At 41.1% G+C, this 22,245-nt stretch overlaps 1 protein-coding gene across 2 annotated transcripts in view; it reads right to left on the bottom strand.

Moving 5' to 3' along the window:
* Positions 1 to 21,939, bottom strand: part of LOC311491055 (guanine nucleotide-binding protein subunit alpha-11) — a 31,661-nt gene extending 9,722 nt beyond the window's left edge. For both annotated transcript variants that reach the window (XM_084548903.1, XM_084548902.1), the window contains exons 1-2: positions 20,339 to 21,939; positions 1,115 to 1,299 (exon numbers count right to left, since the gene is read on the bottom strand). In XM_084548903.1, the coding sequence (XP_084405029.1) occupies positions 1,115 to 1,299; positions 20,339 to 20,474 (321 nt within the window). In that variant the 5' untranslated portion in view covers positions 20,475 to 21,939. The remainder of the gene's footprint in view (positions 1 to 1,114; positions 1,300 to 20,338) is intronic.
* Between the last annotated feature and the right edge of the window lie 306 nt (positions 21,940 to 22,245).

Below are 22,245 nucleotides of genomic sequence, written 5' to 3'. Positions count from 1 at the left end.
TAGTACATACCCACTGACTGCCTTTTCAGAGACAAACTGTGGCCTATGAACATTTATAGTGATATCGTAGACCACGGCTCACAAGAAGAGAACAATGTTTGGTACATATTCTGCAAGAACCGAGAAATTTGTTCTCTCTTCTCGCAGCTTGTTCTTGACACATCATATGGGCAGAACAACCGAGAACTATTCTGTAACTGGTCAGACATTGGAAGTGGGCATGATTGATGCTGAAAAGCGGTTGTGCAATGGATCATTTGGAGGATCAGCTGGCGGAGACAACTGAAGACACAGTTGTCGATCGGCGTACTGTGCGTGGGTGCATGCTGAATGAACGTCGCGATCCAACGGACAAGGTCATCAAAACGACTGGCCGACATCCTAAAATAAGAGAAGTGCCTCTCGATTCCCACAATGCTTAGTGCGTGTGACGTATGCTTCGGTGGGAGGAGCCTATGAGGACTTCCAAGGAGTACTACACTTGAGTTTCTCGAGAAGTATAACTGACCTGGCCAAAACAAACTTTGTTCTTGTTACCTCAAGAAAATTAACACATTTATCAGTTCTTGTGGAGTATGTAACGAGCTTTACTCAGTTTACTTTACACCTTGTTTTATTATCAGGCTTTTGTCTATCTATTTGAATGTGGCTTGATGAGATTACTAGCAATGTCTTTCAAAGGGGACTGAGTGACCACTCAGCCAATGTTGACTCAAGACACAGCACTTGAGTATTGTTTCTTGTTTGTGATTTAATATTTTTTGTGATTAATAAGGAACAAATGAATGGAGGGTTGGGAACCGAAAACCAGTCCCAAAGAAATCCTAGATCCAATTTTGTTTATGGTTCATAGACGAATGCGGCTTGAGATACTTTCAGTGCGATTAATGCAGGTTAGCCTAGCCCAAAATCCAAATGATACCCAGAGTAGGTCAATAACTCCAACCTGATTCATTAGATTTGAAACTAAGCATTGCTAAAGACCGACTGGTCAACAGAAGTATGTGACATCATCTATTTTAGGGTCTTTACCCAGTGGCACAGTTGCGTATGTACCTAAATGGCTAGCTAGTACTTGGCTAGTTAGTAATTTTCTATCCTCAACAGTACACACCTTGTTCTGTTCATACTTGAAGGGGATCTTGAGGGTCTCAGTTGCACGTATCATGGCCTGCATTGAGGTGAAGATGTTCTGGTAGACCAGTTTGGTGAAGCCCTTCTTATCCTCATCTGTGTAGCCCGACCCGTGGATTATTCTCATCTGCTTGATGAAAGTGCTCTTGCCACTCTCTCCAGTACCTGAAAAAAAGACAAGAAACTGTCGTTCAGCTGACCCCTGAAATGAGAATCACAAATAGCTTACAGATATATGGAACTGTTGACGTTAAAGTTCCTTTGGTTCATTATTTTGGCTTGCTGTGACCCACAAACACAAATGAAAGTTATAGTATTACAACTATATAAAAAGGAAATCACTCAAATGAGATGTAGTTAGAAAGTTATTATGTATAACTATGAGTGAAAATATAGTCTCATATGAAAGCTGCAAAATGAAGCAAACATTAACTGAGCAATAGTACGAGTAATGGGTGCAAAGAGTTATTTGAAAAACTGGTCAAAGCATTAATGCCCCAACACAAGCGGTCATCTAGCCAGCCCTGTCTAACAAATCAGTTAAAAATAACAATATATCATGCATCTATTCTGCACGTACCCATTTCACAATGACAAGCAAAGATATTTCTGCTGCTCTGAGAACAAACTATAAAAAAAAAAAAAGGCCAGAAAGAAGGCCACATTGCTCTCAACTGGTCAACCAAGCATACCAGCAACTACAACAAAACAGACCTCTCTTATATAACTCTTATGCATGTGGTAATAAATTGGTCTGTCTTTACACCAAGCTGACCTCGTCTGTCCACCTACACTGTAGTGTTGATGCACAGAGCTGTGAAAAAAATCTGTACCATCGTGCTCCCAGGCAATGATCCAGACCCAAGTTTTTGATTCACCAATACAGGCGGTTTCCAATTCTGGCGATCAAGACCTCGATAGGGATCTAAACAATAAGCCTAAAATATATTGACAGATGTTTCTGGGCTTAATTATGGTCTAGCCATTAACAGTTCTCGTTTCTTGCGTCCTCAGATGTATAACGCAACAATGCAATGTAATGATTGTTTTGGCAGTGGTTACCGCAGAGGCCCCAGTGACCACATGAGGACTGCATGGCTCACCTCAGCTCAACAAAGAGTCGGGTACACAGAGTTCACTTCTCCAATTTTGTATCAGTCATCATGCATATGCACACGTGCATAAACACAGAGAAAGACCGAGTCACAGAGAGGAAAACTTGCTTGCACATGCAGGGAAAGAACTGCACATAACGCCAAAGATCCCCGCTCTCACACACACTTCACCTTCTCCACGAGACCGTCCACAGCAGGTTCTGTTTCTTTATATGGACATATTCTGTGAACAAACTGCCACTCAAAGGCTTGGGAGACACTGAAGTCAGGAAGAAAGTATCAGAGCTTTGTACACTGTGGTCATTGAATAACCCATAACCCGTACTCAACCTCTGGTTTCCAAAGCAGGTCTCTCCAGAGCAGTTCTCCTCTCTTCCACCCCCATTCCACCACCTATTTTCTTCCTCTACAACCCTGCTCAAGCGCTCCACCACTCATCTCTCCATCTCACTTCTCCTAGCACTCTGGTCTGAGTCACTGCAGTTTCAGCTACACATATTCTCTCTGGTCTCTACATTTCATGCTTGTTTTTGCTCTACTTATCTCAACTAGGGCTGCAACTGACAACCGCTTTCGTTATGAATTAATCTACAGGTGACAATTTCTTTTAATCAAATAACTCCAGTACAATTTCATGTTAAGTTGCTGATTGATATGCAAAGGGCTAAAGGACCTTTTAGGATGGTAATGCTGCTTTAATCTCGCTGTCTTTTCCACAGGTCAAAGGTCTTCAGTTTGAAGATATTTTAGATGGTAGGGCGGGGTACTGCTACCCATTTCCTGATTCGATTCAGTTCAGAGATTTGTGGTATTTCCACAATATTTGACTTCAAGTATAGACATCTTGCATCAGGCTTTGCTCTTCTCTGTCGTCATACTTTTCAAATCTAAAACGCTGTCACACATCATCTTTCAGGCCTGATGCTGTCTCAGAGTTGTAGCCTCTGTCATGTTTTCAATCTCCCTAACATGTGCACTAATCTTGCTGCACAGTCTCGCAAGACTAGTCATGATAAAAACAAGTCTTCCAAGACTGTAGAGAGATTTCTAATGAGAAGATGCAGGAAATGCTATATATATATATATATTACAAAAAAAACACTGAAGGATTTTTTGAATCGTTATCAGATCTTTCAAAGGATTGATTTGAATCTTCTTTTAACACATTTCCTTCAAACAAGTCAATTTAAGAGCCTCAAGGACACAAGGACGAAGACAAAAAAATGCAATGAGTCCAGTGCAGCAAGAACCATACAATGACAACAGGCACAGTAATATGTAGTTTAGACTTCTCTTTCTCTAGACAGTAAAACAGCTGGTAAGTCATACAAGTTTAATGTACGCTACATCAGAGGTTACTGGGAAAGACACCGCAAGAGAGCGTAAAACTTCCCTTTCATGGAAATATCTTTGATCAGTTTAAATTGGACACTAACGCTAGATGGATTCATCTTTCTAGGGACCAGGAATAGACGAACGAAACTGCAATACATTCAACATAGATATTTTCACCTAAGTCAGCGTTGTGTGCCAAAATGGTGGAAGGATAGAGGACTGCCATTCACAGCACCATGTTGCAAGAATGAGGAAAACCACTGTGTGTACTGAAGAACCACACGGTAGTCCTCAGCCTCTAGTGTCAACTAACATGAATTAACACTAAAATAGCACTACAAAATTATAAAGACAAAAAAAAAAGAAAGAAAACATGACAACAAAACCACTGTGGCCCTGATAACGTTCACAGTTACACTGTCGAAGCACGGCTGCAGTGGCTGATTAGATAATTGGACGCACTTCGTGTTATAAAATACAACCGCTGTTCCCAAAGTGAAGAAGCTGAAATGTCTTCCAAGGATGACGAGAGACAAGTTTGACTCTCGCTGACTGAAGAGCACAGTTGAGTGTACAGTGGAGGAGTGCCCTGAGCGCTGACTGCCCTCTAACCAGACAGGATCTTTCACTGCGGAAAGCAGGTCAGGCAACATTGGAGTTTCCCCTTCAGACAGAGTATGTCTTTGAGAGAGGGACATAAATAGCAATTGTCAAGACACAGCAGTGGAGAGTTCACTTTCTCATTGACTAAAGAGCTGAACAGAAGGGAGGGCTGTTACTGGGTTGTGAGGGACAGCAAAAAATACTGAGTGTTCAGTTTCTCTGCTTTCCCTTTCCTTACTCAGTCTTGCTGGAAAGATAAAGGCAAGTTTAAAACTGATAAGCAGAGAAGTATTGGGTGCGGATATGGGATAGATATATGAGCTGTGTGTGTGCCGGCTAAGTAACTGTGTGCGTGCATTCATGTACGTTTGAATTTTCCCCGAATACAGACAACCAGAGGAAAAGGGCACGTCTTGCAACCACGATCGGCTTAATTCAACAGATCCCACTGTTCTTCTGGCTAAGTGGAAAACCCAGCAGAAGCATTTCTCACGGACAAGCAACTGTACACTCGCTGGAGCAACTCCTGAGGGGTAATGCTAGTTCCCATGGCAACTCCGGCAATGGATTTCTAACACCATGGCAGAAAACACCAGCTGATAGGCTTCAGTGTTTAACCGCAGAGCACGGCGAAATACGCAACTTTTTACAACACCCTCAGCCAGGACTCCCCACTCAGCCTATGGGAATTCAAAATTTATGGAAGCTATTTAGATCTGTCACTTATACCAAGCATCTTATTCTGAATCCAAAATTAGGAATTTTCTATGTGAATTTGTGGTTATGCTGCAAATAAGTTTCTGAAGGCACAAAACATGAAACTGACATAAGCCATTGCGTAGCTGCTTAAGATATATAACTATTTTGTCAAATTTCCTGGTCACTGGTGCAAACTTTCCACAATCGTTTAAATTTTGTTTTATGCAAAAAACATGGAATACATTTTAACAAAATTCTCAAAGGCAACTTTTAAATTGCTTTTGGTTTCAGTTTTGTCACAAAGGAAAAATAAAAACCCTATTACTAACTTGTCAATGACATTTTTTTTGTTGCCCATGATCTGTTGTCAATAAAAGCACTAGAAACCAAGTTTTTCATTAAGGAAAATCGCTTGAAAGAAACCTTTAAGTTGTAAAATGTTACATTAACTTTGTAGAAACTACTGCATATGTACTATACTAACTACCACTGTACACATATCATATACACCCATTGCTAAGGACCAGTACAGAGCCTACTCAAACAGTCACGGAGTAAATATTCATGAAGGCTATAATGTTTGGTTTTTGGTTCCTGACCTTCTTTGAATGTAACACACATATATTTTCAAACAGAAATGTCACAGTGGAAAATATTTGAACAATTATGTACATAAAACTAGTTTTTCAAAACGCATTACGCCACCATGAGAAGTACGTTAAAAAAAATCGACTAGCTTTGCACCATTTCATTTAACTCCATTAGAGAACTGTTAGATTAGTGGTCAAAATCAAAGCAAAAAAGGACATCGTGTCCTGTTTTTTAAGCCCTAGCATAAGCCAACCATCTCCAAAAACCTTCCTTCTAACACTGAAGTTTTAACAAGTGGAAAACAATCTACTACTTTAATCAGTCCAATACAAAATATGGTATGGCGATTTCTGTTTTTCCAATATGAAAAAAGGAAGTTGCAACCCCCATGGCACATTTTAAATATTTAATGCCAATGGAGATCACATATGATGTCCAAAATGCTCCTATTATCTCACTCATCTCAGGCGACAGCTGGTAGTCCACACTGTAAATTAACTTGTGCTGTATCCTACATGTCGTGCAGTCTACTTGTTGAAGAGTGAGGCCCAGATTGGTGTACCTGCTAACAAACATGACAAACATGCAAGATGACAGTTTCTGGGATCTCATTCAACAAGGTAAGGCGCAGGAGAAGACGGCAGGCTCACATTTTGTAAGTTAGATGAGGAGGAGACTTTTGCAGAAAAGCTCATGTGACTCCTCCAGAGTTAATGGCTCTGGGTTTCTATAAGAGGCTGCTGTCTGGCCAATTGTGACCTTCTGCTCTGTCAGCCTAATGCAAAGTTTGACTGGCTGAAGACTTTAACACCATCACCACTGCACTACTGGACTGTTCTTCACACGCACACTTTAAACAATTCTGTTTGCACAGTACTATGTTGCATTAGTTTAGTAACATTAGGTAGTGTCTACTTATTGTTTATGCACTGCTTATGCTCACTTTATCTGTACTTTGTATTGCCTAATTTATCAACTGCCCATCTCCTTTATTGTAAAATATGTTGTTATAGTTCCTGTTTATAGTCTACTCACCTTTAACGCACAAATCCATCTGTATAATATGCGTATAGTACTTCATTCAATCATTGCGTATATCTCGCTCACTCACCTGTATATATGGTCTCACCTGTACATAGGTTTTGATCTGTAAAAACAACCTGTACCATACTGTTTATACACCACACCATTTCTGGTTAGATGCTAAACTGCATTTCGTTGCTCTGTACCTGTACATGTGTAATGACAATAAAGCTGAATCTAATCTAATCTAAGACTCCAACAATAATAGGGTGGCCAGATCAAGGTTTTACAGCGACCATAGTCTTTGAAACCACCGATAGAGCAAAGGCAATGAGGGAAAGGTGAAGAAACACAGAGTCTGGCGTCCACACTGTGAGGGAAAGAACAAAGAGTCGAAACGGCAAGAGGGAAAGGAAGGAGGTGCAAAGTGACAGAGTGGAGGAGAGAAGAGTGCTCTGAGTAAATGATTCCTTAAAACTTCTCCAAGCACATCAAACAGGAAGCTCTGTCCACTTCAGCTCAGTGTTGGGAAAGACTGAAAAGCTAGAAAGCTGTCTGACTGCACAGGAACTGAATGACTGAATGACTGTCTAGTGGCCCTTTTTGTCTGCAGGAATTTTTCCAGGAACATTTTTAGGAACTTTCTGCAGTCTCTTAAGGAACTGCTGACGAGAGATATAAGATGAAACTATAGTGCTTATTCAGACACCAAATAAGCATTAACTGGATTTATTAAGGACAGTGATGGAAAATAACAATGCTTTACTTAAAAATGATGACATGATAGCCACTGTTACCTGTTAATATACATATTGGGATTACTATTACTATCTACACCATGAATGAACTACTTATAAAGTCATAATAATCAAGCTCCGTTCTGCTTAATAGTGAGTGAGTAGTATTTTAACAATCATTACTATACATTAATTTGAACATCTTTCTGTGAAGAAATGTCTTTCTAATATGGCTGATAAAATAGAAAATGGACCAAACATACTGATTATGGACTGAGATCTGGTGACTCCTAAAGCCAAAAACAAACTATTTCTTTTCATTCTCCAGGAAATCTAACAGGCAGTGGGTGCAGCAGTGGGTTTAAATCTGCTGAAGGCCCGTCTGTGTGGACTGTGCATGGATTTTATTCAGGTGCTCTGACTTCCTCCCACAGTCCAAAGACATTTTCGGTTGTTTGGCCTTGTGTTGGCACAGTGGTGGACTTTGAGATTTTATGGCATTTCCACAATCTTTTACTCCCAGTTGGCACATCGTGAATGTAGCTTTGCTTTTGTCCAGCTCTTCTTTGTCGTCATACTTTCTATATCCAAAATGCTGCCACACACCAGCTTTTAAATGATTTGAATTTAGATTTAATTTTTTTTATTTCTTCACAGACTTGTTTTAACTAACTGCAGTTAGGTTCGCAAATATAGAAGGTATGTCAACAATATCGAATAATTCACACACATTACACTAGCACAACATAACGTACTGTATGACACCGCTAATTCATTGTGTGCCTAATTTGCCTGTTCCTGAGGCTACTTTCTTACTGGCTGACTGTTGAAGTATTTGCAGAATAAACACATATTTGCCTAACTTCACAGTCGGCGCATGGACTAGGTGGATGACTGGAGGCGTCACTATAGCGCTTGTATTGCCGTATTGCCTGATTACAATGTTCAGCCGCTGTGGATACAGTAACTCAAGCCTGTTTAGGAGCGGGTGTATGAGAAAGAGATTAAAAACATGTGTGTTCTGTGTTGCATACACTCACTCTACAAACTCCTGGATCGTTGTATACATCTGCTCTTATCCTTTATTTTTAAAAAATTTATTTTACGTGTACAGATCTAGATCTAGATTTTTTTACACTTGTTTAAGTTCTGTGTTTTTTGAACAAGAGAGCAAAAGTTAGCGGACTCAAATTCCTTGTATGTGCACAAATACTTGGCCAATAAAGCTGATTCTGGGAAAGAAATGGTTTCATATTGTTTTCCCATGTTACTGTTCACAAGATGGAACCACTCAACTCCTTCCACTATATACATGTATAGCTATCTGTAACTAATCATTATTATTGGTTAATATTCAGTTATTTACTTGATTATTTGGTGTAAAAAATGAAATTTGGAAATTGAGAATTTTTGCTTGAGGACATGACATAAACCAATATCTATGATTCATTTTCTCACTGACTGCGTTTACATGGTCTTTAGTATCCCGAATTTGATCGGGATATTGAAGTATCCTGTTTTCGTGTTTGTCCATGTAAACACCATATCCCGAATTCAGAAATCGGGATATGCCCATTTCCCGATTTCAAGAAACCCGGCTTTGCTACCTGGAGTACTCCGATAGAAGCCGGGATACTGAAGCATGTATACACCTTATCCCGATTTCTGACGGCTGCCCACTGTCTGCGCAGGTGCGAGTGACGCCAAGTGACGCACTAGATATACAAACAACATGGCGGCAACGAGAACGTCTCACTTTTGGAGCGACGAAGAGACAGAATTTTAAGTAATGAAAGAACTAAACATAACGACGTGCTTAGATGGCAGAAAACACCGACATGCTTATGTATTCAAATCTGTTGCGGAAAAGCTACGTGGTTTTCCACCTCGCTCCGTTGAACAAGTTAGGTCGCGTTGGAAAACATTGAAAAAGACGTAAAACACGCATGCGCAGATAGGATGCAGCGATCGGAAAACGGGATACTGTTATTTATCATGTATACGGGGATATGAATAACCGGGTTTCTCTGTGTTCCATGTAAACACCATATCCCGAATATGCTCAAAGCCGGGATAAGCCTCAAAATCGGGAAACTAAAGACCATGTAAACGCAGTCACTGACAGATTAACCGATCCATTTCAGTTCTAAGATTAAACATATGTCCAATTTGATATCTGATATTTTAAGAGCATTTCTTTTTCAGCACAATGACAATCTGTAGCTCGTGGTTCGGTTGTCTCGCATTGCAGCGTAAGGTGCACCTGCAGTTCTGTCCCAGCTGTGCAAGTTTCGTGATATCCTAATGAAACTCAATATTAAGAAGAGATTAAAACTTGATTGTACAAAAGCTCTTCCCAAGCAGCAATATATTGCGCTGCTCATCTGTGGTCGTGCGAGCTCCTCATTTTTAGCCGTTCTCAATCTATAAGTACAAAATAACACAGCTGAGCCAATGCGTGAGTCACTCAAAAATGATAAACCTACTGTACAACTGCACCGTATTTTGCCTCTTATAATTTTTTTTTTACATCTTTAATGTACATTAAACTTTAAAAACACACCAATCTCTAGGTTACCTCTATAAAATGATGTCGCCAGGCACATACTATGCCACATTCCTCTGACTAATGTCCACGTTACAGCATTCACCGCTACATCTTCACCTTCTCACTTCAAAGATGGTCTCAACAACAGTCATTTTTAAACATGCCTGCTTAATAAGAGGGCGACTGGAAAGGAATAGGTGGGAAGGCTAAGAACCCAAGTGTCTCCTGTGCTGCATTTGGATGTTTGAAATGTGTCTGCGTGGAACAAGTTGCTTGCAAGAGCCCATCTAGGTCTCTGCTGAGAAAAAGAATGAGAAAGAGACAGCGAGGGAGGGGGGCAGCAGGCACAGGATCTCGATTCCAGTTTTGAGAAAATTCCAGGCATACTTTTCCTTCTAAAGGACTTAGATGTCAATTTAATCATTCCGCCTATTTTGGTTCCCATTTAATCAAAATGCTTGTTGTACTGGAACAGACGTATTTCCCACTGGACGGAGGTTTTGTAAGTTTGCACTCCCTCAAGTAACTGATCAGTCTTCAACTTCACTTCCTTCTTCCTAGTCCAAGACTTTGTTGGGAACTTGCCCACCGCTGATGTGTGCAAACATGAAAAAGAACTTTGAAGCTTTGTGTCTTTTTATCTATTATAGATTCATCGCCAAGTGCATTTTTGCACGCACACAAAAATACGCAAGGGTGCCCAATTAATAAAACAAATGCTATTAGCTTCATATGCTATTAATTTCAGGTCACAAGTACAGTACGTTTCATAGATAGTTTATAGACTGAAACTAACTCCTAATGTAGGTGGGAATTTTTTTAACCCTTTCCGTAACAACTGTCTCCTGTGTTCTTTTGAAAAATAATTCCTAATTTCTGGGTCAAATATCTCAGAGATAAATCACATATATCAACACAAGAAGCTTTTAATGGAGCAATGTGTGTTAGTAATAAAACAAGGCAGACAGGCGGTGACATGAGAAGGACTGGGGCAGTCTTTCACGGGACTGACTGCCACATAACTGCCGAAACTCAGGGTGTGTCAACATCAGTTTGCTCAACCAACAGAGCCGTCAGACAAACAGTGCAGAACTACAAACACCTACCTGTCCTGCCTTCGTACCTCACTGCGAAACTCAATTTTTCATTTGCCAGGTACACAAGCTCAGGATTGTGTGTGTGTGTGTACACACCTCTGAAAAAAATGGTTGGGATGGCTGCAGCACTACAGGCATAGTTATACAACATGGACTTAAATGTCCTTCTTTTACACCAGAAAACAAATGGATCATGAGCTCTATTCTGGTTGTGTGAAGTCTTCCTTAGATAAAAGTGTCTGCAGTCAAATGTCAAATTTCACTCATACTTATCAGAACGTTTCAGAGCACTTCTTGTTAAAATGCTATACAGTTCAAGAGCAACACAAAATACAACAAAGACTTAAAACTTAAAACTTGGGTGCCATAAGCTTCATGAATGAACATTTTCTTGTGAGACTAGTACTTAATCAGCTTAGATGTACCTAATAAACTGATAACTGAATGTACTGTAAAGGTCTTTAGGATAAAAAAAAACAAAAAACAAAAACAAAACACATGCTTAATATTCTTATGAATGTAAGTTTGAACACGCAAGGCAGAGAAAGATAGACAGAGATATTAATTTATCTAAAGTAGCACAAAGAAGTAATGTCACATTTGAACAAACCAGACAAAATCATATACTGGAGTTTCTTTGTGAAAGCCAGCTACACCGTCACGATAAACTACTGCCTTATAGCTATGGAAGCAGTGGCCTATTGTATGTGTCAAATATTCCTAGCATCTAAAAATAGATGCACTCTTTTCTATAAATGGTAAGTAACTTGATATTCTTCGCAGCAAAAGTACTCTCTAGTTCTAGCTTATAAGATGTGGGAATTTGCCGACTTTTCTTGTCGTACTGTAAATGACAGGTCATGTAATAATATATTTGCTTGGGACTGACTAACTGATCAAAAAAATTAAATAATCATTTGTTCCAGCCTTGATTCATTGAATTAATGTATAAGCTGTGATTCATCATGTTGATTCTGCACAGCCAAAGCATTTACTTTAAACTTTTTGAATATGACGCAATGAAAGACAGCCATGCCTAAATACTGACTACTGTTCAAAGCCAGCACATGAACGTGACTTATCGCACACCAAAACTATTTCTGTAATAAAGTAATAGATTAACTGAGCAACAAATTCAGCCAAACTATATGGAAATTTCCAATGACTCAAAATAGGAGTGGAATGAAAAAACTTGGCTGGAGACATACATAGATTTCTAGTGTACCGAGCAATGTAAAGACAAAGATTATTCACCAATAGTTGAGATGTCCAGACAGGAAAACTGCTTCAAAAGGGTTTGATCTGTTTAAATACTAGCTACATTTTTACTGTAATGGAACTCAACATACTTCCAACGCTTGACAGAAAACCACTTCAGTATAAACGAGTAGGAACAGAGCTACTGACAGTTAGCTGGCACATTCACACCGGTATACCAGGTCAGGTTGTAAGAGTCTAGCAATTTGATATTCCAGGACATAAGCTCACGTGTGTGATTATTAGAAACGATCAACCTTGGCTGTCAGTACCGTTAGACATACAGCTGTGGGAGTGAGGATGTAGGAAGGTATCTGCCAAATCTGCCTTCAGCGGTGCTATTAAGCCTATCAGGATAGTTGGGATACCAGAGGGCATCCCCGTGATGGCCCACAATGTTCCTGTTCGCACACACACTCTCACAAGTCTCTGGGTTATTTCATCCTCTGTGTGTGTGTGTGTGTGTGTGGGTTGTTCATCTGTACTGTCTGCAATTTTGTTATTTCTACTAAACACAGCCATGCCTGTCGTTACCTTGGCAGCAGCTAACAGGGATCCAAATAAATATGGCCAACACAAGGCTTATCTGCTTGGCTTACTGTAAGACTTACTAAGAGAAACCATAATAGGCGTAGGTAGGCTCCATGCATGAGACATCCTTGGGTGTTGCCAAAAAACAAATACTCATTAACCCAGATACTACCAACCTGTTTGAGCGGTGTGCGCATTGACAGATGAAGTGTGTGCTCAGTGTGTGTGTGTATATATATACAGCGTCCTGACTCCCATTTCAATTATGAGTTCAGGTAAATATCCTGTGCTGCCTGGGGGCCTCAGTTCGTTCAGGTGTACAGAATGTGCTCCTGGATTTGAATCTGAGCTCTGCTGAACACAAACTCCTCGGCACCAAATGGCAGACTGAAACTGATGGTGACGTAACAGAACATTTAACAGTTAAACATCCACATATTTACATCAGGAGGTGATGGAGACCAAAAACACAATACTGGATATTATGGATAAAATATGCCATTAACAAATAAAACACAGTTCAGCAAACCAATCAACAGTTTCATTACAGACTCAGGTACTTATTTCCATATGTCTAACGGCTCGGATACAACCACAAGGGATGCCACTCAACAGCAACGCAACATTAACCTCTTATTAGCTGTGCAGATAGGCGGGGTAGGCACTTAGCTGTTAGCTGGCTGTTGACACGGGTGTTTCTGATGCAACAGGAGTTGGATGTAAAATAATTGGACAACTTAAAATATTCTGCCACAGCCTACTTCCTGGATGACATTCAGGTGGCAGCTCAACTTGCCAATAAAAAGAGAACCAGCTGGAACAGCACGTACTACATCCATGTACCATGATGCTTCTATCTGTCATAAATAAGAAGCGGACTGTGGGAATACTTTGGTCAGATTGTGAGACGATGCCTCAGTGCTCAGCAGTGGACGCATCTGCACAAGACGCTTCATGAGGAGTTAACCAGAGCATCTCTCATGCTTTGGCATCACATTTGAGTGTTTCTGGGGGTCAGATTCATCTACCCAAAGAAACAGACAAGAACCACACACTAATATTTCCTTGGACCGCCTTTGACTTTGATTACAGTGGCATTGTTTTGATAAGCTTCTGCAATGTCACAAGATTTATTTCCATCCAGTGTTGCATTCATTTTTCACCAAGCTCTTGTATTGATGATCGGAGAATCTGACCACTGAGCAAAGCCTTCTCCAGCACATCCCAAAGATTCTCAATGGGGTTAAGGTCTGGACTCTGTTGTGGCCAATCCATGTGTGAAAATGATGTCTCATGCTCCCTGAACCACTCTTTCACAATTTGAGCCCATGAATCCTGGCATTGTCATCTTGGAATATGCCCATGCCATCAGGGAAGAAAAAAAAATAAAAAACCCATTGATGTAATAACCTGGTCATTCAGTATATTCAGGTAGTCAGCTGACCTCATTCTTTGGGCCACATAATGTTGCTGAACCTAGACCTGAGCAACTGCAGCAACCCCAGATCATAGCACTGCCCCCACAGGCTTGTACAGTAGACACTAGGCATGATGGGTGCATCACTTCATCTGTCTCTCTTCTTACCCTGATGCCCCCATCCCTCTGGAACAGGGTAAATCTGGACTCATCAGACCACATGACCTTCTTCCTTTGCTCCAGAGTCCAATTTTTATGCTCCATAGCAAACTGAACCCTTTCTTCCGGTCAGCCGACCACGTCTCTTCCTCGAAGACGATGGTTCCCCACTATCCTTCCAGTTTTTAATAATGCGTTGGACAGTTCTTAACCAAATTTTAGTAGTTTCTTCAATCTCCTTACATGTTTTCTCTGCTTGATGCATGCTAATGATTTGACCCTTCTCACACAGACTAACATCTTTTCCACCACCACAGGATGTGTCTTTCAATGTGGTTGTTTAGGAAATGAGAAACTACTCATTGCATCAGTTGGGGTTAAATAACTTGTTGCCAGCTGAAAGATAATCACCCATGCAGTAATTATCCAACAGGAGGCTGGTACCTATTTGCTTAGTTAAATCCAGGTGTTTTTTTTTTTGGCCAGACAGTGTAGTATGTTTTAGTATATAGGTTTTACACGTTTGGTTATAAAGTGATTATTTTTTTCTCAAACTACCAAAGAGCTTACTGGTACCTCTGTATCCAAATGCAAGTGCTTGTACTCGCAGTAGGACTAACAAGAAGTGGTATTAGTATATCTCCAGTCTACAGTGTGGATAGGAATTATGTAACGTGGGAGGCGTTCATATTTATTAAATAAAATACTTATTATTCATTAATTCAGACTTGTCTGTTTCATAAAAGGTGCCAGCCAAAATGTGCTGGATGTGGAAACGTAAGTGTTGCTTCAGCCAAGTGCTTTGGATACTGAACACACGGAGATATACACTATATTACCAAAAGTATTCGCTCACCTGCCTTTACTCATTCTATGAACTGAAGTGCCATCCCATTCCTAACTCATAGAATTCAATATGATGTCGGTCCACCTTTTGCAGCTATTACAGCTTCAACTCTTCTGGGAAGACTGTCCACAAGGTTGAGGAGAGTGTTTATAGGAATTTTTGACCATTCTTCCAAAAGCGCATTGGTGAGGTCACACACTGATGTTGGTCGAGAAGGCCTGGCTCTCAGTCTCCGCTCTAATTCATCCCAAAGGTGTTCTATCGGGTTCAGGTCAGGACTCTGTGCAGGCCAGTCAAGTTCATCCACACCAGACTCTGTCATCCACGTCTTTATGGACCTTGCTTTGTGCACTGGTGCACAGTCATGTTGGAAGAGGAAGGGGCCTGCTCCAAACTGTTCCCACAAGGTTGGGAGCATGGAATTGTCCAAAATGTTTTGGTATCCTGAAGCATTCAATGTTCCTTTCACTGGAACTAAGGGGCCAAGCCCAGCTCCTGAAAAACAACCCCATACCATAATTCCTCCTCCACCAAATTTCACAGTTGGCACAATGCAATCTGAAATGTACCGTTCTCCTGGCAACCTCCAAACCCAGACTCGTCCATCAGATTGCCAGATGGTAAAGCGTGATTCATCACTCCAGAGAACGCGTCTCCACTGCTCTAGAGGCCAGTGGCGGCGTGCTTTACACCATTGCATCCGACGCCTTGCATTGCACTTGGTGATGTGTGGCTTGGCTGCAGCTGCTCGGCCATGGAAACCCATTCCATGAAGCTCTCTGCGTACTGTACTTGGGCTAATCTGAAGGTCACATGAAGTTTGTAGCTCTGTAGCAATTGACTGTGCAGAAAGTCGGCGACCTCTTTGCACTATGCGCTTCAGCATCCGCTGACCCCTCTCCGTCACTTTACGTGGCCTACCACTTCGTGGCTGAGTTGCTGTTTTTCCCAAACGCTTCCATTTTGTTATAATAGAGCTGACAGTTGACTGTGGAATATTTAGGAGCGAGGAAATTTCACGACTGGATTTGTTGCACAAGTGGCATCCTATGACAGTTCCACGCTGGAATTCACTGAGCTCCTGAGAGCGGCCCATTCTTTCACAAATGTCTTGTTTCACAGTCTGCATGCCTGAGTGCTTGAATTTATACACCTGGGGCCAGGCCAAGTGATTAGAACACCTGATTCTGATCATTTGAATGGGTGAGCGAATACTTTTGGTAATATAGTGTATATATATATATATATATTTATATATATATATTAAAAAAAACATTTTTAGTTATACTTGCTTACCTTGATTATGAGTAGACCATTTTTTTTATACTTAATTTTTTATAATTTCCAAAATATCAACAAATATTGTCCCCCACAGGGCACCTGGGTCCAGCATGTCCTGTTTACATCCCCCAATGTTTCAGGGGAACTGTAGTTACAAAGCTTGGGCATGATTAGACCTCGGATAGGATTAAGACAAAGAACGACATTAAAAGTCCAATATTATTAATATACTGTATATGATGGAGATGAAGGACATGTCCCGATTTTATCAGAGGGGAGACTACATTGTCACACATAAAATGACTGACTTTCGCAAATATCTCACTCATAAAACATACAGCTTTCCTTGTGTAATACTGTGCCTCTGTTCTTTATGTTGTATTTCTTCCATTTCTTCAGGATTGATGACCCACATCTGGTGTGTGGTGGCTTTTATTTTTTATTTTTAAATTTAAGTATTTCCTAAAAGATTCAGGTGTAACAACCAATATGTCAGACACTGGTGTTTAAAGACTTTGAACTATCTAAAACAATTTCCTGTTATTTAACACAAAAACTGATGCAAGAGCTCAGCTTAAGAGGCTAATGACATGTACGTATTAACGTCTTTGAAAAGGAATTACACATTTTGAACAAAGAAAAATGCACTGCATGACATCTTACGGGTATTTTTTTTTTTTTTTAAACCATACGACTGACTTAACTTTCAGTCAACAGTGGATCCACACAAGTGTCTCCAGTCAATGTTTGCACACTGCAACACTGCATGGAGTTCTCTTTTTCTAACACTTTCTTTTCCCCCTAAACTTATTATAATGTGCCACACCTCTGTCCTGACTTATTTGTCTAGTCAGCACAACATATCAGCTCAAAAACCTAACATAGTCTTGCAGTCAGGTTCCTGGTTTTAAAGTAATAATTGGGCATAATTCTGAGAAAAGTGCATCACATGAACATTAAAATACACTGTGATAACTAGAAAAAAAACATATCTTGATCAAATTTGAGATGAACAGGAAACGAACGCCGATAACTGTCAGACCTACCTCCACTGCTCACACTCAGAGTCAGTTTATACTTCAGAGTTATACTTCGGACAACTTAACCGTATGAAAAATGATCCATCGTTAGCATTTTTAACGCTGCTGCGATTACAGTCAAGCCCACATTGGAAAAAAAAAAAAAGGCTATTTTATGAAGAAAGCACAAATGGGTGTTATTGCAGCAGTTCTTGGAGCTCAGCCTGTACACAATTAATTACTTGTGACTTTCATTAGCTACAGAACAGGCAGCAGAGCACTCCTCTGACAAAGGCTCTTCCACCATGGACTAGCTAACCACACCACAGAGGAAAGGCCGGCCTGCCGCTGATAAACAGCTGGAAAAATTTGACGCCCGTCGCTTAAAATGTCAGAAAAATGCTTCTTAAAGGTAGCAGATAAGCATTTAACGCCACATCAAACCAAACTAGTACAGCGTTTAAGTAGAAGGCTTTGAGTGCTCAGAACATGTGAGTGTTATCCTGATGTTTCCAGCTCAAAAGTGACATATGCGTGTGTCTTCTCCACCAGCAACACTGGTAAGCAATAACTATAACATTGTTTATGGGTTTTTTTCCCCCGAATCGGTCACACAAATCCAAACTTTAATAGTAGATTCAAAAAGTTACAAACAACCGGAGATAAAAGATTCAAGCCCTACTCATGCAGCCAAAAACATAATAAAAAGGTCTATAAAACGGATGAAAGAGGTTCATAATAGGTTCCAAATGAAGTGAGACAACCAGAGACAACACTAAAACTGACTGAGCTGTGAGCTAGATAGTGCTTAGATCCTTTTCACGCAGGCTTAAGTGAAATGACGGCAGACTTCCAGCAGAAACCGAAGCAAATTCTCTCTTACATTTTCTGTTCTAAAGACAGAGAGGTCGTCTTCCGAATCATTATCTCCCAGTGAGTCACCATCCCACCATCTTATCCGTGAGCAAGAAAAGCTTGACCATAACAACGTTTCTCTGCCAGCAACATTTTTGTATTACTAATCAGTATCTGGCAACATGTGGGTCAAATAAACCAGCGACACGTTTTGCGCGTTGCCAACCATAACCACGTCACCAAGGCCAACTTTTATTTTATAAGTGGACAAGTAGTGCATCAATAGGCCTCATTCAGCCAGATCGAGGCATATTACACAAAAACAACAACTATTCAGTCTTTTCTGACGTCTTATAAACCAAATGATTAATCAAGACAATATAATAAGCATGTGAACGCTTTGTGCACTTTGACAGGTCACACCAATGACAGGTCAAATAAGATAGCAAGTAACTATCCATAAACTAACACAAAACACATGTGAAAGAATCACATTATTGAGTTATTTACAAGGCGCAAGTTTTGCTCAGGCTCTCGCTGACACCACTTCCTCACTCATGAAGATCAATGATCTGACTAAGGATCAGATAAACATGAAAGCAGCTCATTGTATGACGATGCTGTTCGGAAACGGCTGCAGCCACTTTCCTCCTTTCACTTTAGAAAGAGGAGAGTCACAGCTGAAACCGTAATTGTGCACAAATTTCAGCAAATTATTAATAACCTGAGGTTCTGATGAGAAACAACAACAACTCTTCAATAGGACTCTTTTGAGAAGTGAGGCGAGAAAACAGTTTTGTCTTGTGAGGTTCTGTGCATTTGAGTGTTGGATGTTGACACAGCTATGACTGAGAGCACCCTTAAAACCAGGAAGTGTACACTCAGTCACCTGAGATAACAGGCCAGCGAGTCTGTGAACTATCCTCTATCACGACACTGAATCTTCTGTTTTTCTCAACCTAAACTCTGACTTACTTCGTGTACTGTGGAGCAAACAAACCGTGTTTTATGTCAATGAAATATTACATCAGCAGACACAGTGGCTCTGTTAGTCTTCCTTAAACGCGAAAATTAGCCTGTGAATGGCACTGCCAACTCTCTGGAGGAAAGTGATTTCCCAGAGTAGGGCCACCTCAGTGAAAGCCTTTCGCCAAGAGAGCGCCGTCTCACTTGTAGCCGACTTAATTAAAAACCAACTCTTGTTCATCATTTAAGCCACGTTTTACAGGCAGATAAAACTGTGGTAATGTGGAAGGTGACTTAAGGAGGGATATTAATAAGAGAGAACTGCTGACGGCCGGCTGTGAAAAGGTTTGCACAGCCAAAGTCTCACTTAATATCTGTGTAATTCAGAATGAATGTTAATAGATTTCTACAACTTTACTCAAATTTTAGAGTAAGAACAAGATGCTACTAATGCCTGGCTTACATGTATAGCAAATGTATATCATAGTCAAAACAAAGTCTGAATAATTGTCACCATCAAACCATCGAAGCCACCGAGCTGCAGGTAAATGAATGAACGCAGGCAGTGAAGCCAAACTCATTCCTCCGTTATCTCACGAGTGGTCGTCTAACTTGCTAACAAGCTTATCATCAATCCCACAGTCGATGCCAAAGGACATTTATTTTAAGGTTTTTTTTTTAGACAAAGAAGAAGACACAAAGATGTGATCCAGTTATCAGCAACAGACCCATCCAGGTCATGTTTTTTTTTCTGTAGATTTGTTTCCTGTTGTCAACCCTTCTAATGAAAGTCGAAAGAGACAGAATGAAATATCAAATTACCGGGACAGCGGCTACTATTGGATATCCCCCAATTAGACTGGACACACCATCTGAACCACATGTAAATTTAGATCTGCATATCGTATCACAGGCAAATGCTGTGGTGATCTGGCAATGAGGCTTGAGCAGTTGTGGCTTCAGTGTTTTGCATGAGAAAACGCGTGGAGTATAATCACAGCAGTAGCTTTTGCATTATCTGGGCTGTGTGTGTGTGTGTGTGTGTGTGTGTGTGTGTGTGTGAGGTGCAGATGCAGTGCAAGCATCCAGCCAGTGACAGCCCATGTAACTCAGCTCGGACTTACCCAGCAGGAGCAGCTTCAGCTCCCTCCTTGCATCTCTCTTGTCTCGCCGGAGTTGCTTCTCGATCTCAGCGTTGATCCGTTTGGACTCCTTCGCCTCCTCACTCAGGCAACAAGCCATCATGGAGTCTAAAGTCATCACCGCATGAGCCGAACAAGCCCGTCTGACAAGGGGCGCCCGGGCTGTACCTCACACAAAGTATCAAATAAATAACCCCCACCCCAACCCCCCTGCGCAACAACAAGTCTCTTTTCAACAAGTTATATATCCAGACACTGAAAACAGGAGCTTGAGAGTCTCGCATGCAGAGCCCGGCCTCCTTTGCTGATGCTAGAGCTGCTGTCAATTGTTAAATATTTGACAGATCAACGTTAGTCAGAAATCTTAAAGCAAATCCTCAGGCTACAGGGACCGTGAGCTCATCGCAGGCAATTTGCAACGCAACATGTCAGCAAACATGTCTTAAGACGACTGTCCTGTGCGCAAATAACCATTTTATTTAATGCACTTTCCAGAATTGCTGGTATTAGTTTGTGTAACTCAGTAACTAACCTGTGAGCTAACGTGCAGCTAACGTTACAACCAAGCTAACGTGACAACTTGATGAATTTCCAATGTGCCAAACACTTGTTTTTTTTTTTTTAAATCACTTTCTCGCTTGGACTCGAGGAAAAAAATAAAAATACATAAAAATCCAACTACCAACTTCGGTCCCAGAGAGAGTGGGACACAGTTAGCTGCCACGGCCACATTTGTACAATCCCTCTGCTGGTTGCCCGGCCGAGCACAAACCTAGCCGCCCCGAAACCAACACTGGAAGTTACGCCCGCGCAGTGACAATGAACCCCTGTCAAACTGTCCATCCAGAGAGGCTGTCCCCGCTGTCTCAAGTCCTCGACGAACCCCGCGGTGTGTAAAGAAAGCAGGCGCTCCGGGCAGGTATCTCTTCAGACGGAGGCACCCAGTGACCAGTGTAGCTAAATGGGCAGGCTAATTGTTAGCTAGCTAGGTTAGCTCAGAGAGCCATCCCTGGAATTGCAGCCAACTGGCTAAAAACCAGACAGCTCCAACTGACAGAGCAACTTCATTGCTTTCGCCTAACGTTCGCCAAAAAAAACCGCCGCCGACACCAAACCCTCAAAGCGCGAAAAACGTCCTACCGACAAGTCAAGCGGAGCCTTGTCTTCCGTGCATTTTATCGCTCCTGGTATTTTTTTTTTTTTTTTTTTTTCCTGGTGGTGGTGATCGCTCCTCGTCACCCACTCCTCAGCCCCGGTGTGGCGCTGCTGCCGACGTCACCCGGGATACGAGTGATTGACAGCCCGGGGAAGCCAATCACAACAGCGTATGTGAGCATTTAGGGGCGGGGCGTTCCCGGATGGTTTTTTGCTTCCCAAGTTTGCTTGAGAGGGAGTCAACCTTTTTGGAGGCGTGTCGGCGACGGCGACTGACATTTGACTGGACGGGCAACGCCCATCTCCTGTCACAGAGCAGCACACCCACAGACCAGAGCTGTGTTAGCTCCTGTTGATCTGCACAGTTGCCTACAAGCGTTTCACTGGTTCATTTATGGAAATATTTTAACATCTGGCTGCAAGCTGTGTGTATTTACTCACGTAATCTACTTGAATAGCGTGCATTTTCAAACAGACTACTTGTGCTCGTGTTTTACTTTTTTTTAAAGCTACTCAATCAATCTAATAATAAATAAAATATGTGTAACATTTCACACCTTAGTCATATTCACGTCTTAATATGTCTTTACTTTAACTGAAGTAGGACACTAAAATCATTCTTTCTTCAGTCATTGTCTAAAATACAGTGATGCAACATTTGATGCTCAAAAGGCACCAAAATTAAAAAGAAAGGAAAATAAGTATTGTCTTTAACTATCAGACCAGACCTTCTT

The sequence above is a fragment of the Chelon labrosus genome, assembly GCF_963514085.1.
Source record: "Chelon labrosus genome assembly, chromosome: 7".
Lineage (NCBI taxonomy): Eukaryota > Metazoa > Chordata > Actinopteri > Mugiliformes > Mugilidae > Chelon > Chelon labrosus.
The sequence above is the reverse complement of the archived record's forward strand: the minus strand, read 5'-3'. Positions and strand labels throughout refer to the sequence as shown.